The following is a 13,844-nucleotide window of genomic DNA, read 5'->3' as shown; positions in this document are numbered from 1 at the left end:
TGCAGTTTCTAAAGATTTTGAGGTTTACATAACAGTTGTACTTTTGGATAGTTTTTAAATATCATTAGAATCACTCAAAGAGGAGATTTAGAACTCAAATTATGATCATTTTAGTGAACAAAAGTCGAATTGTCAACATTAGACAAAAATGTCACAATTTTATAATTTTAAACAATAGTTTATAAAATCATAACTACAAATCAATATAAAAATTGTAAATAATTGTCTTAGCTTTCCAACAATATAAAAACCACTTGATAACATATGCATAACTCTAAAAATTGTGTTTAGATCACATGTGATCATAAAAGCTTAAGATGAGATAAAAAAAATTAGGTAACAATCGTAACATAATATTTTTACCGTAGTAACACATTCCTTTTAACTTGGGAATATTATATTCCCACCTATCCTCATGGAATAATTTGGTGCGGAAAACTTGTATAAAAAACATTATCGAGAAACCTTGTTTCCCAAAAATGTTATTTTTTAGATGATAAATCAAATGTGAAAGACTAACATTTTGAACTTTAAATTCTTGAAAGAGTAAAAACAATTCGCGTATCAAATGTCTTCAAAGAGTACTTGAAAGGAAAGAAAAGGGTAGAGCTGGTTACATAATTAATAAATTATATTCGTACTTGAAAGTGTAAAACTTGAATATAGAGAGCGTAAGGTACTTCAAATAATTTTTACAACGTTTGAACAAAATGACCTAGATGTGAACTAATGATTATATGCATTCAAAATGATCAACCCAAATCTACCTGAAAAATATCATACAACAAGAAAGGAAAAAAGTAGAGTAAGAAAAAGAGCTTGTTTATGGTCTCACAACTATACTCATATATCATCTATTTATGCAACAATGACACCAACAATATACATAGTGTCCTCTTGGGATCCTCCACTACCATTTTCCATACATTATACATCTTTTTGAAGCATTTCAATAAAGTTTTAGTTTTTCTGTGTAAATATTGCTAGATAGCAGCCTACAAGCAAGACATAGAAAAATATCTCCACATAACTCAAAAACAAAAGCAAATGTAACAAGGGATTTAGGAATCCCTTCAAACAGTAGGATAAACCCAAAAAGTGAGTCAAACCCCCTCCCTTACCTCCTTATGCAAAAGCTTCTAATGCATGTAACAAGAACGAAATCTCCTTGCAAGCTCCAAAGTGCTTCTATGGAGAACAAAGAAGAAGAAAAGAAATAAAAAAATTGAAATGAATCAAAGAATAATAAGGATAGACGTGGGAGAACTCACCTTGAAGGAGAACCAAAGGAAATTTATTTATTTATTTATTATTTTTATAATTTTCTTCTTCCTTACAATGTTGAGTCTAGTTAGGATTTAAGTGAGACCCACGTATGGTCTCACTTAGTTTTGGGTAAATTAAACTCCTTTAACCACCTTTAACTTCTCTATCAATTGTCAACTTAACATTTGTATTTTTTAATTTTTTTTGAAATTATTTATTTTATCCCATTTCACATTTTTCTACAATTAATTATGACATACAAAATAAGTAATTATTAAAAAAAAATATTTTCTATTTTATATTCTACTTTTGAATTTTTAGGTGTTACACATTCAACTAGGTAGGCTTGTGTGATTCTCTCTTGGACCTCACTTCTACTTTCTCACATATTGGGCTTGTGGGTCTAACACGAATCCATTATTTATGATTATAAATTTATTTAGATAAACTTTTTAAGAAAAAACTTCTAGAAGATAAAATTAGGAAGAAAAAAATGAGATAAAACTTTTGACAAACTAAAATTAATTTATGCATAAATTAATTTGTATAAGTTATCTCATATTGATTTCTCTAAAGACTTATTTTTAACCTACATATCAATCAGTTTTAACTTATGAAAACTTTTGTTTTTATTTTTCTTAGAAGAAAAGTGTTTTTAGGACTTTTATTAACATAATAAAAATACAATTTTTGTCGGGTACCTCGATAAAATACACAACAAAAACACATTTTTGTGAAAGAAAATATAAGTGTGAGAATAGCAAAATATGTGTGAGAATAGCAAAAATGTGTGTGTGAGAATAACATGCGCAATCTCTAATTGCTAGGGAAAGATATTTCTGTGAAAGCCCATCTGTGTAACATACCAAACAAAAACGCCTCCATTTTTCATATAAAAGGCCCACGGGCTCCCCAATACTCATATTCTCTCCTTTCTTTGGCCTCACTCTCTCTCATTCTCACCAGGGTTTTACTTTTTGCTTAAACCCGCGCCCATGACCACCAGGGTAGCAGCGGCGGCGCCCCGCGTTTTGCGGCGGTTTTTCTGCACTAACTCCGCCTCTTCCTCTTCTCCCTCTTTCCCCTTCATTCCTCCGCCGCCTTCGGGCGCCGGCCCCGCCCCCGCCCGCCCCACGGCGGAGCCCAACACAAATCTCTTCGTCTCTGGTATCTCTCTCTCTCTCGTTCTCTTAATTTCTCTTCACTTTTAATTAATTAAATTAAGGCCTTGTTTTTTATTTATTGTTGTTGCCGTTTATTGATCTGACGACAATGGAAAGTTCCGGTCTTGACGTTTGGTGCTAGATAATTAGATTTTGGTGTGGACTGTGAATTGAATGTGCGTGGTTTAGGGTTTGACGAGTTTAAGGTTTGGAGTTTGAGTTAAGTTGTTATCGTCTGATTTTGATTGTTTATTATATTATGCTCATTGGTTTTGTTACTCGTGTGTATGGTTCTGAATTTTCAATGACATAGACGCTATAGAAGCGGCTAGGTTTCGTGTTTGCAGTACTTCTAGCTTAAAGAGCTAATGTTTTCTTCTTCTGTGAATTGATGTTTTAGAAGCTTTAGAATAGGTGAGTTGTTGAGTTGTGTTGTGTTGTGTTGTGTGTATACTTTTTGTTGTTACTATAACATTGTTATGACTTCATTTATCTCCCTTTACGCACACAAAACCTTACACTGCAAAAGTAGGCTAGATACCATATCTGAGGCAGATTGTCACGACTCAGTATGAAGCGTTTGGTGAAGGAGCAATGTGAGGTGTATCGATCTAAAAAATGAAACTTTTGTTAATCTTTTTACTCAATGAGAAAATGAGTTGACATTGGAAAGAGCTTTTGCTGATTCGGTTGGTGAAGAAGGTTTGGTGGTTAGAAGAACAGAGTGAGAAACTGAAGGGATGAATAACTGGAAAATACACTGTAAGAGTTGAACTGTTGAAGTGTGTTCGTTTTGCAGTTAGCACATTTTCCTATGCATGTTTGAATCAATCCATGTGTCTTTGAATTCAACTGGTGTATGGGGCTTCTAAACATTAAAAAAAATACATCTGAAAATGGCCTAGAGACCAATAGAGGTGAGTAAAAACTTGAGGAGCTATAATCCTTTAATTTCTTAATTATGATGGATGAGTTGTGTAAAGTAGGGGTTAGAGAGATGATATAAGCTGGAGAAAGCCTCCAAGAAAGGAGCACTCCATAATGCATGCTGAAGTTTTTGCTCAGAGATGAGTACAATGATCAACCAACCGAAATCAAAGAAGCATATTCCTTGGAAAAAACAATTCAGGGATTAGAATTAGTTCCATTGATTGATTGCTGTATTGTCATTCTACCCATTGTGATATAGTCCGTGCTTGCTCTAATCACTTGGTTTGGTGAGTCAAGAAAAAAATGCACAGTAAAGCACTGTAGTTGTTAAGCCACCAAGGCATCGCCTTTTAATTTTGATACACCAAATTCGTAGGGCGGAATGGCCTTCATTTTTGCTCTTTGGAAATGCCATAGATCATACAATTGTCTCTTGCATGTTTTATCCCAAAACATAATTTGTTAGATCAAGCCTTTTATCCATGCAATGTGTCATCATTTTAGCTACCTCCTTTTCTCTTGTAACATTTAGTTGTTGACTATGTTCATTTTTTATGTATCTTACTATTAGGACTTAGCAAACGGACTACTACAGATAGGCTTCGGGAAGAATTTGCGAAGTTTGGTGAAGTTGTTCACGGTTTGTTCTCCACCTCTAGGCATATTTCAACAGTGAAAATTTTCTTCAGCTGTTTATGCTTTAATACTTTGTAGTAATATCTTGAAAATATACTCTGAAACACAATGGTTCTCTGTTTGCTGTTTTCAGCGAGGGTGGTAACTGATAGAGTCTCGGGTTACTCTAAGGGGTTTGGTTTTGTGCAATATGCCACAATAGAAGACGCCGCGAAGGGCATTGAAGGCATGGATGGCAAGGTAAGATAGATTAAACCTCAAAGTTTACTCCTGTATGGGGAGACACGGAAATTCCTTTCAGAACATTGTTGTCTTGGGTTTGTGTCTGCTTGAGTATATTCATTCAAAACAAGAGTTTAGTATGTCAATCTAAGATAATTATGCTTAAATACCGTCAAAGAAGTATAGAGTATTGCATTCACAATTCTCAATTTTAATTTAGTTTGCACAAATCTCATCATTCTTGCTTGAACTTTGAATTCAAGATTTCTCAAATTTTCCCCTACTTGACATGGAAATCAACAATCATTCAACTCTCCAATATTTAGATTATCTGCTCCTTAGCTACCGTGAGCCTGTAAATCATGCATGGATTTCTAGGTTTGTATGAATATGCATAGTTTGACATTGCAACTCTGAACGTGAGATTCATCAATAGTTTTCTGTTGTTGATTTAATGAATTTTGTATTGCCTTGTTCATCTTAATGTATTCAGGAGACCTTGGTATTGTTTGTTTACAAATATGATAGTGTGGTTGCTTTATGTTTTGGCTTTTCTTACCAAACATTCTGCGGCTTTTCCCGTAATGCTTGCTGATATTTCCCCAAATGCATTGCAGTTTTTGGATGGTTGGGTTATATTTGCGGAGTATGCGAGACCAAGACCCCCACCGGGAAATGTAAATAATGCTCCACAGTATGGCCGGCAGTGATTCCTGTTATTTATCTGAAACATTCTTATGCCTCATTGAATTGGTTTTGTCTCAAATAGCAATTGCAAATTATAAAGTACTATTTTCAAGGGCATGAATGGTCGGGTGTCTTTAATTACATATAAAAGTTCTAGATTATTGTAATGGAAGCATAACTTATGACATTGTTGATGCTAGATTTCACTGATAGCGTTGAATTTATGTGGTTATGGTTACTTCAAAGTAGCTTCATTTTTGTCCTAGAGTACTGATGCCGATGTCTGGAATCCATGGGGGTTACTCTGGTCCGGTATCCCTTATATTTGAAACGAGATAAAATGATTATAGCCTACGATGTATGCAAACATGTAATCATTTCTTTTCTGGGAGTTTATTTGTGTTTGAACTGTTTGTGGCTGTTTTTAACTGGTTCGTGCACCTGATTGTTGCTGAATATAATGGTTGCCATCGCAAGTCTTGCAGGATCATGCTCACAATTTATGAATATTAGATTTTTTTTCTTTTCCTCATGTTTTTAGTCTTTATAAAATGAGTAGATTTTGATTTTGATTTTCTGGAATTTTTTTGTTTTTCATTTTTATAAAATTTTTAAACATTGTTTTTTAGGCTTCATAAAATAAGTAAATTTTAGTTTTAGTCCTTGATAAATATTTTTCTTTGATTTTCATATTTTTAAAAATGTAAAGTCACTATTTTTTTTAGTGATCATTTTAAATTATATATATATATATATATATATATATATATATATATCACCTATTTTAAAGATTTATAAAAAAAAAATTAAAAGTACCTCGTACAGGTAAAGTGTCTCATTTGTATCACTTTGGAGTGGTTACATTACTTTTTAATGAATACATAATTAATTAAAATAGAATACATAATAAGGATTAAAATCATAATTTTAAGTTTTAAATGGATGAAAAATAAAGAAATTTTTTATACAAATTAAACTTAAAATTTGCTTATTTGATAGAGATTAAAAATATATTTTAATTTTCTTTTGAACCAATGGATATCCCCAATATTGGTTGAAATTTGTAGGTGCTAGTTGGTCATTGAAAGCTGTTCACGAAACTTTCTCGGCATGCTAGGACAATTGGTTTTTTTTTTTTTCCTCTATCTTTACGAAAGAACCATGAAAACTAAAACTTGCACACTAGACAGACGCTGCAGCATAATGGTTTGTAAGGTTAACGAGATTTGATGCATGTCTGATACGGCTATAGAAATCATTTTTCTAAAAATTAATGGTAGTTACAAAATATCATTCTCATTTTCATTTTCTTGCCAAAGTGTTATATCGCAAACAATGAAAGACAAACTTGCTTTAAAAGATCAACACGTCTTCCTAGTTTCCCCAAACTTTAAATACTTCTTAATGCAATTGTAGAGCTTTGCCTGTAATAAAATGATGCACAAGATTTTTCTTAATGAGTTCCTGTGCTTGTTCATATTCTAACTTAAGAAGGATTAAATCGCTCCCGAACGAACTCGCCTCTACTATTGTGCCAACTACACCCTTCTGAACTGCTATAGGAATAATCTAGAAATCCTATAACTAGATGTACCAAAGTGTCATATATTATTAAAAAAAATTTCTTTCTATTTCTCTAGTTGTAAATCTCTCTGTGTTAATATAAATTATAAATAAGTTACTTAATTTTTTTCTTTTATTTTTAATTTCTCTCTTATGACCTCTCCAAAATCAAACCGGGAATATTCACTTGTTAGTTGTTGCGAACTTTCCTAAAGTGTCACTATTGTTGTTTTCCCTTTTTGCAATTGTGTAGTGATTTCAAAGAATAATTTGTAGTCTTGTACAATGTACAGTATGTTTAGTCAGTTTTTTAAGTATGTGTACATTTAATTATGTAAATACGTACCTTCAAGTTTGGGAGTTGTTGTAAATATTTCAATAATTATGATTTGTCATTTTTTTTAACATTGAAAAACTCAAGGTCAACTTTGACTCTACATTAATGTTGTTATTATCACTATAACCGATAAAGAAGAGATTCACCAAAGTACTACTTCCATTCTTATACATAAGACATAAATACCTAATTTACCAAGATTAGCAAAAAGTAATTCATCTAGTTGAAAGTAATAAACTCGTCCTATTTTTATATTTTTTCCCAAAACTATCTTATATTACTTTTTTCTCTTAATTAATACTTTTCTCTCGACTAATTAGATTCTGCGACATATATTGTTTCTCTCTTAATTAATAGAATGTTTTCTATTAATTAACCAATTAGAATGTATGTTTTTTTAATAAGTTTATAATTAATGTATTTTACTGAATTAAGATAACATATTTTAATTATGAGTATTTTAATAAAAAATAATTAATACATGAAATACTATGAATCGAGTCTTATAAATCTTATAAATAGGAAGATATTATATGTTTGGAATGAAGTGCAATAAAATCAAGTTGTGTTCATTTTCATGTTGAGTGCAAATCAACATTGAGTGTTTTTTTTCTCCTCTGAATAGTAACAATGAGTTGTGCTTTGTATTTATTATGCTTAATCACACTTTTTGTCACCTATGATTAACGGTTTCAAGAATTTTTTAAATTGCACAAATATTCATCCAACATTCAAATTTTTGTACATTTTTTCATAATGTTAGTTGACTGTCTATTACAGTTACTTGATTCTTAACATTACAAATTGACTATTAACATAATATGTTAACCATTGATATTAGGGATGAAAAAATGGATCATGACCATTAGTCGGCCAGTTGCATGCCAAAATGATTTAAAGATTTGCATGTTTAACTGAGCATTACTCATGAAGCTAGGATGAGATCTTGTTAATAATCCAAATGCACTATGAGTCCATGTGTTACGTAGGAAATATGGATGTAGTGATTCAAATATGCCTATGGTGGAGAAGTAGAAAGATGGATTGAAGTATGGAGAGCTATTACGGCGACTTGGGATTCATTGATGACTAGAGGAAGGTGGTTTAGTTGGGAATGGGCTCCGGGTGTGCTTTTGGAAAGATATGTGGTTACCATCGGGCACTCAGCTCAATGAGTTTATACCTCAATGCTTATTTGTTGATGAAACCAACAATGTTGTTTTTGCATATGTAACAATCAATGAACTATGGAATTTGGAGTATGTGCAACGGTGGATTCCAAAATATCTTATTTGAGGTATAAACTCATTGAGCTTCCAAAATATCTTATTTGAGATTTTGGGTCTTGTACCACCAAATGAAACATTGGGAGAAGATAGATTCATTTGGTCTTTAACACCAGATGGTTGTTTGTCTACCAAGACAACCATATGGGTTATTAAAAGGAGAGGAGAATGTGTCCAACTGTTCTTTTTGGAAATTATTTTGGAAAAATGAATTGCACCCAAGAGAGAGCTACTTCCTTTGGAAGATGGTTCATGATGGCATTATGACAAATGGATTTAGAGCGACTAGGGGGCTTAAGTGAAGTTGATACATGTCATGTGTCAGAAAGCTCCATAAAATTTATTGCATATGCTACGTGCTTGATTAGTAAAAGTGTGGATGTATGCCATCCTTTTAGGTCTATGGTGATTAGTATTTATGTTTTTTTGAACAGCTAAAAATTGTGTATTAGATTACAGGTATAAGGGGTATCCAAATCCATTTACACGAGAGAACATAAAAACAATATATTTTTGCAAATAATAGTAAGCTCTCGAGGTCCAAGTTCCGTTAACCAATTGAATTTGTCATTATTGTGATCTAAAGCCCGTTATGGTTTAACCAATCTTGTAAATGTGATTTGCAGCCCTTCTTGCTTCCATCTACTCTCTTCCACCTGTGACAAAACAACATCTACCCATGAAGTTGATTCTCCCCTAAGCTTCACACACACATGCCGAGACCTGGGTTGTTACACCATAATGCAAATGGAATGTTAAAGTTTTTAGAAAAGGAAGATAGCCATTGCCAGGATATATGCAATATATCTCTCGTGATGGCGTGTTTGTCGAAGATTCCCCCCTCAAAGATGCATTTATTCCTATGCTTCTAGATTGTCCAGTTAGTAGCCAACCACACAACTCTCCATCGTTCTTGTTCTGACTTTGATGAAATAGTTGCCAGAATGAATGAGAAGTGAGATTCAACCTGTTGTGGAAATGGGACAGGACTACTTAGTATTTACATACTTTTAGGAAAGCTAATATTGTCATCGACTATTTAGTGAGTATAGCTCCTAAATCGTCATTTTGGCTTACGTTTGTTAGTTAGGCCAACTGTTGGGTGCATTTATTTCCTTACGCAAGATGTAATGAGGCTTTTCATACCGTTGAAGTTATGTTTAGGATGTTTGGACTCCCTCTTTTATAAAAAAATAGTAATTACTATATAAATATAATATATGTGAGTGTATATCTATTTAATATATATCAATACAAAATTTTGGTGTGAATTTTGGGAATTTTTTTTAAGATAACTATATGTGATTTAGTTAAGTTAGTTAATATTGTTGTAGGCCCACATCCAAATTGTTCTACCTTAACATAATACTATACTTTCTTGTTTAAGTGACAAAGTTTAAGAAATCAAATTAAGTTATTTGTACCTGGCTTTCTTATGAGGTAACGTTATCTTATACCTGATTTGGTTGAGATAAGTCTAACACTATGATTCAGTAGGGACAAGTCACTTAAACTGCTCACTTCAGTTGTAGGAGATCTCCTTAGTTGACATATGTAATGATGCAATAGTTGTTGATATAATATACGTATGTTGAGATATTGATTATGAATAAGTTGATAAATGTTGAGCATATTGTAAGCTATGAGTTGTACTATTGTCTATGTTTTTGTTGCTTTAGTTGTATTGTTGTATCTTTTTTAAGTTTACCCTTATTTTTCTTGTGATTGAGACTACGGTGACCATACTTGATATGCGAGTAAGGCAAGATTAGGCAGTTAACTAGTGAGATGATAACTATTTTGTATGACTCTTCTAGTAGAGTAATATTTTAGGAGTCCTTGATCGGCTGTATAGAAGATATTTTGTAAGTTTTTAGTGATGATATATATAGTATATGTACTAAATTTTATATATTGTATATATTAATATATTTTACTTTATGCATATTTTAACTTCCGTTTAACGTCAATTTTTTAATACTAAATATGATGACTTGTTGGGTCATTACAACTAAACTCAAGAATGACATATAATTAAATTGTGTCGTATGATTTTCTTTTTATCCTCAATAAATTTATACTAAAAGTGATTTTTTCATCCAAAAATTGAATTATATGTTTATAACTTTATGATATGTAACTTGAATTTATGTAGGTTTTTTCTTTAATTGAACATCAATAAAACAATAGTCAAATTATTTATATTTTAGTATATTTAAAAAATTATATTATGCCAATTTTGATAAATATAAATAACATAACAAATTTTGATTTAATATAAAATTATATATATGATAATAAATTTTGAAAAAATATCATTTAATTGAATAATATTAAAATTCATATAATAGTCAATAAAAGAATATCAATATATATATATATATATATATATTAAATTTCTAAACTATATAAACAAATATAAATGGAAAGATATTTCGATTAAAAAAATAGTTAAATAAATATACATGTGATTTATGAAGAAAGTAAACTAAATTGATTCAATTAAAGAATAAATAAACTATTATTAAAATCAATAAATAAATCACTAAAAAATTTAAATGTGTAATAGGACTACAATTAGTAAATCGAAACTGGGTGGAAATATAAATAAATGAATACACAAAAAAGGAGACAGGTATTTTATTAGATAACTAAAATTATAAATAATTGAAAGGGTGGACGGATACAGGGATAGATAATTGGGAATGTTAAATATATGTCAATGGCCCCACCCTTTTAATCTAAAACGATTATTTTATCTTATTTTTGTGTATACTTATTTGAGATAATTTTAATCTTTTAAATAAATATTAAAAATATATAAATAAAAATTATGAAAGATAAGAAAAATATTTTAGTATATAATAACTGTACAGTATTCTATTGACATAAATAATTAAATGGAAATACGTAATGCTTTTTGTCTTTCTAGTATAGTATAAAAAACATACAGTATACGATCAAATTTTATGCAACACTTTTTCTATAATGAAATGTATAAAAAAAAACTCTTCACGGAAAAAAAATAATGCCTAAATTAAATCTTTTATGATAGCAATAGAAATTGTAAGATTGCCGACATGTTATTTTATCAATAATATGATATATTATGTAGTACCCAATATATATATATATATATAAAAGGAACATATATCAAGTGAGAAAGAATTTATTATAAGAGATGAGAGGGTTAAAATTAGAGCTGTCAAAACGGGACAGTCCAGCTCATGTGGGCTGGCCCATTTTGACCCACCTTAAAAACGGGTCAACCCAACCCGGCTCACTTTTTATTTTGTCAGAATTTTTTTGGCCCGGCCCGGCCCACCACGGGTTGGTGGGTCAAACGGGCTAGCCCACCAACCCACCAAAATTTTTTAAAAAAAAATTACAAACAAAATTTAAAATTTCAAATAACATAAATTATATAAATGAAACAAAAATGGAACCTTTCTTACTCGTTCATTCCACTGTGAGTGCGTCAATACTATAGTGAACTAACATGAATTATGAAAGGCCATAAACTTTAAATTGCACGTGGTATGACCTACAGTGCAAATCAATCTACGGGTAATTTGATTTTCTCGAAACGAAACCTGTAATGTAGAGGGGCACCTTCGTGAACCACTGAAACCTGAAGCAGTGAAGCGGAACTTTAGTGAAACTGAAGCAGTGAAAGTGTGAAACAGAGCCTTCGTGAAGCTGAAGCAGTGAAGTGCGATGTGGTCCCGTTTCGTGAAGCTGAGTTTTGACTGTTTTTGTTTTACAATTTGGACTTTAGTGTTTTCACTTTATGTTGTCTCATGTTTGTTAACTTGCTTTTTGGGCTGGCTGTTCTGTTTCAATAAAAAAAATAAGTGGGCTGGTGGGCTGCCCGGCCCACCACGGGTTCAACCCAAGTGGGCCGGGTAAAAGTGGGTCGGGTTTAAATTTATTAATTTATCATAAAATTGTTATTTATTTTGGCCCGGCCCGGCCCGTTTTAAGGTGGACCGGGTTGGCCCACGGGCCACGATCCATTTTTGACGGCTCTAGTTAAAATATAACCTTTAGATTAATCAAGTGAGAGAAAATTTGGAATTTAATCAAGTAAGAGCAAATTAATCTAAGGGTTATATTTTAATCCTCTCATCTCTCATAATAAATTTCCTCTCGCTTAATATGTTCCATATATATATATATATATATATATATATATATAGGTTATACAGTATGATCAAATTTTATGTAATTTTGCATAATATAATCTCAGATAAGAAAAAGCGAAGTCAGAACTATAATTAATTAATCTCAGATAAAATTTTATGCTTGGAGAACGGCCCGTTCTCCTTGTAGAACAGACCGTTTTCCTTCCAGAACCCTAAATTCAAAATTTATCAAAATAAACCAACAAAAGTAGCCAGAATAAATCAATAATGAAAGTAGAAACAAGAGAAGAGTATGAGAATGTTACCTTAATATATTAGTCTTGCAAAGAAAATGAAAAGTTGGAGACCTTAGATGAGAGCACGAGAGAGTAAAAAAAGGAATGGAAGAAAAAATGAAAGAGAATGAGAATGAAGGGAAAGATAAAAAGTTTATGACGATACTTTTAAAATCGATTATCTAAGAACCGATTTTGTATATTACATACTAAGATGGGTTATTTTATGACCGATCTTAAAAGTTATGTCTGATACAACTTTTAAGATCGATTCTTTTGTAACCGATCTTAAAAGTTGTGTTAGACATACCTTTTAAGATCGATCATAAAATAACTGATCTTAAAAGTACTTTTAAGATCGGTTAAAATTTAATCGATCTTAAAAGTGTTCATATTATTTACAAAATTACTATTGCGTCACTTTTAAGATCGATTACCTTTTAATCGATCTTAAAACTCTAATTTTAAATCCAATTTTTGTAGTAGTGTAATGACAAATTGACAATAGAAGTGCTAAAAATAATCAAAACACATGGTTTTTTTTGGCTACATGCAGCACATATATCTTTTTTATTTAATGCATAATATATACTAATTTATTATGAGATATTAAGTGGATAACTCTGACATGGTCAACAGACATAAATTATAATATATGATCTCGTTTTATGCAAAATTGTGGCGATCTTAATTGAATTTAAACACCCTCTCTCAATTCATCATCTCTTGTCAGCACTATTGTTGTTGCTTTCAAATGTTGGCTGCTTCGATATTTTCTAATTAACTATGAACTCTTGCTATTATTTTCCGTTATTGGATTGGAATGTTTAAACGAAGATCACACATATATACACTGAAGCGACCCCATGCATGCAATGCAATTTCGTGATCCAACAACTCCTAACTCCAAACATTATTATCACCACATCACACATGAACCAAAATTAACAAAGCCCCACGAAAGCAATTTTGGAAATGGATCAATGGTATTAGGGCAATGCCCTCTCGTCAAAGCAACGTGAATGAACAATCTGTCGAATATTGAGAGTAACCCAACAGTGGATATTTTGCATTGCGAGTGCTTCGTCACCATATTTGGACAAAAGAATCGTTTTGGAGAAATGGGGTGATCATCTTTGGAACGATGAAATTAAATGCGTTTTCGTTTCTCAGCGGCTTCAGAGTTCAACCTTATCTGAGTGCAAGACAAAGTTTTGCCTACGAGATTAATTTGTGTGGGATTCCTTTGTTCAAGACATGTCAATTTTGTTGAAGAAACGAACGAGGGTTCTCGATGGAAAATGGTTGCATGAAATCAGAAAGGCACAGATTGT

At 31.6% G+C, this 13,844-nt stretch overlaps 1 protein-coding gene across 1 annotated transcript; it reads left to right on the top strand.

Moving 5' to 3' along the window:
* Nucleotides 1-2,181: 2,181 nt before the first annotated feature.
* LOC109789173 (RNA-binding (RRM/RBD/RNP motifs) family protein) lies at nt 2,182-5,332 on the top strand. The gene is made up of 4 exons (XM_020348069.3): nt 2,182-2,433; nt 3,931-3,999; nt 4,129-4,235; nt 4,835-5,332. The coding sequence occupies exons 1-4, from the start codon at nt 2,262-2,264 to the stop codon at nt 4,925-4,927; spliced, it is 441 nt and encodes a 146-aa protein (XP_020203658.1). The 5' UTR covers nt 2,182-2,261; the 3' UTR covers nt 4,928-5,332.
* Nucleotides 5,333-13,844: the final 8,512 nt, after the last annotated feature.

Source organism: Cajanus cajan, chromosome 8 (genome assembly GCF_000230855.2).
Source record: "Cajanus cajan strain Asha chromosome 8, NIPB_CcT2T_4, whole genome shotgun sequence".
In the NCBI taxonomy this organism is placed as follows: Eukaryota; Viridiplantae; Streptophyta; class Magnoliopsida; order Fabales; family Fabaceae; genus Cajanus; species Cajanus cajan.
This window is presented reverse-complemented; position numbering and strand designations above follow the sequence as displayed.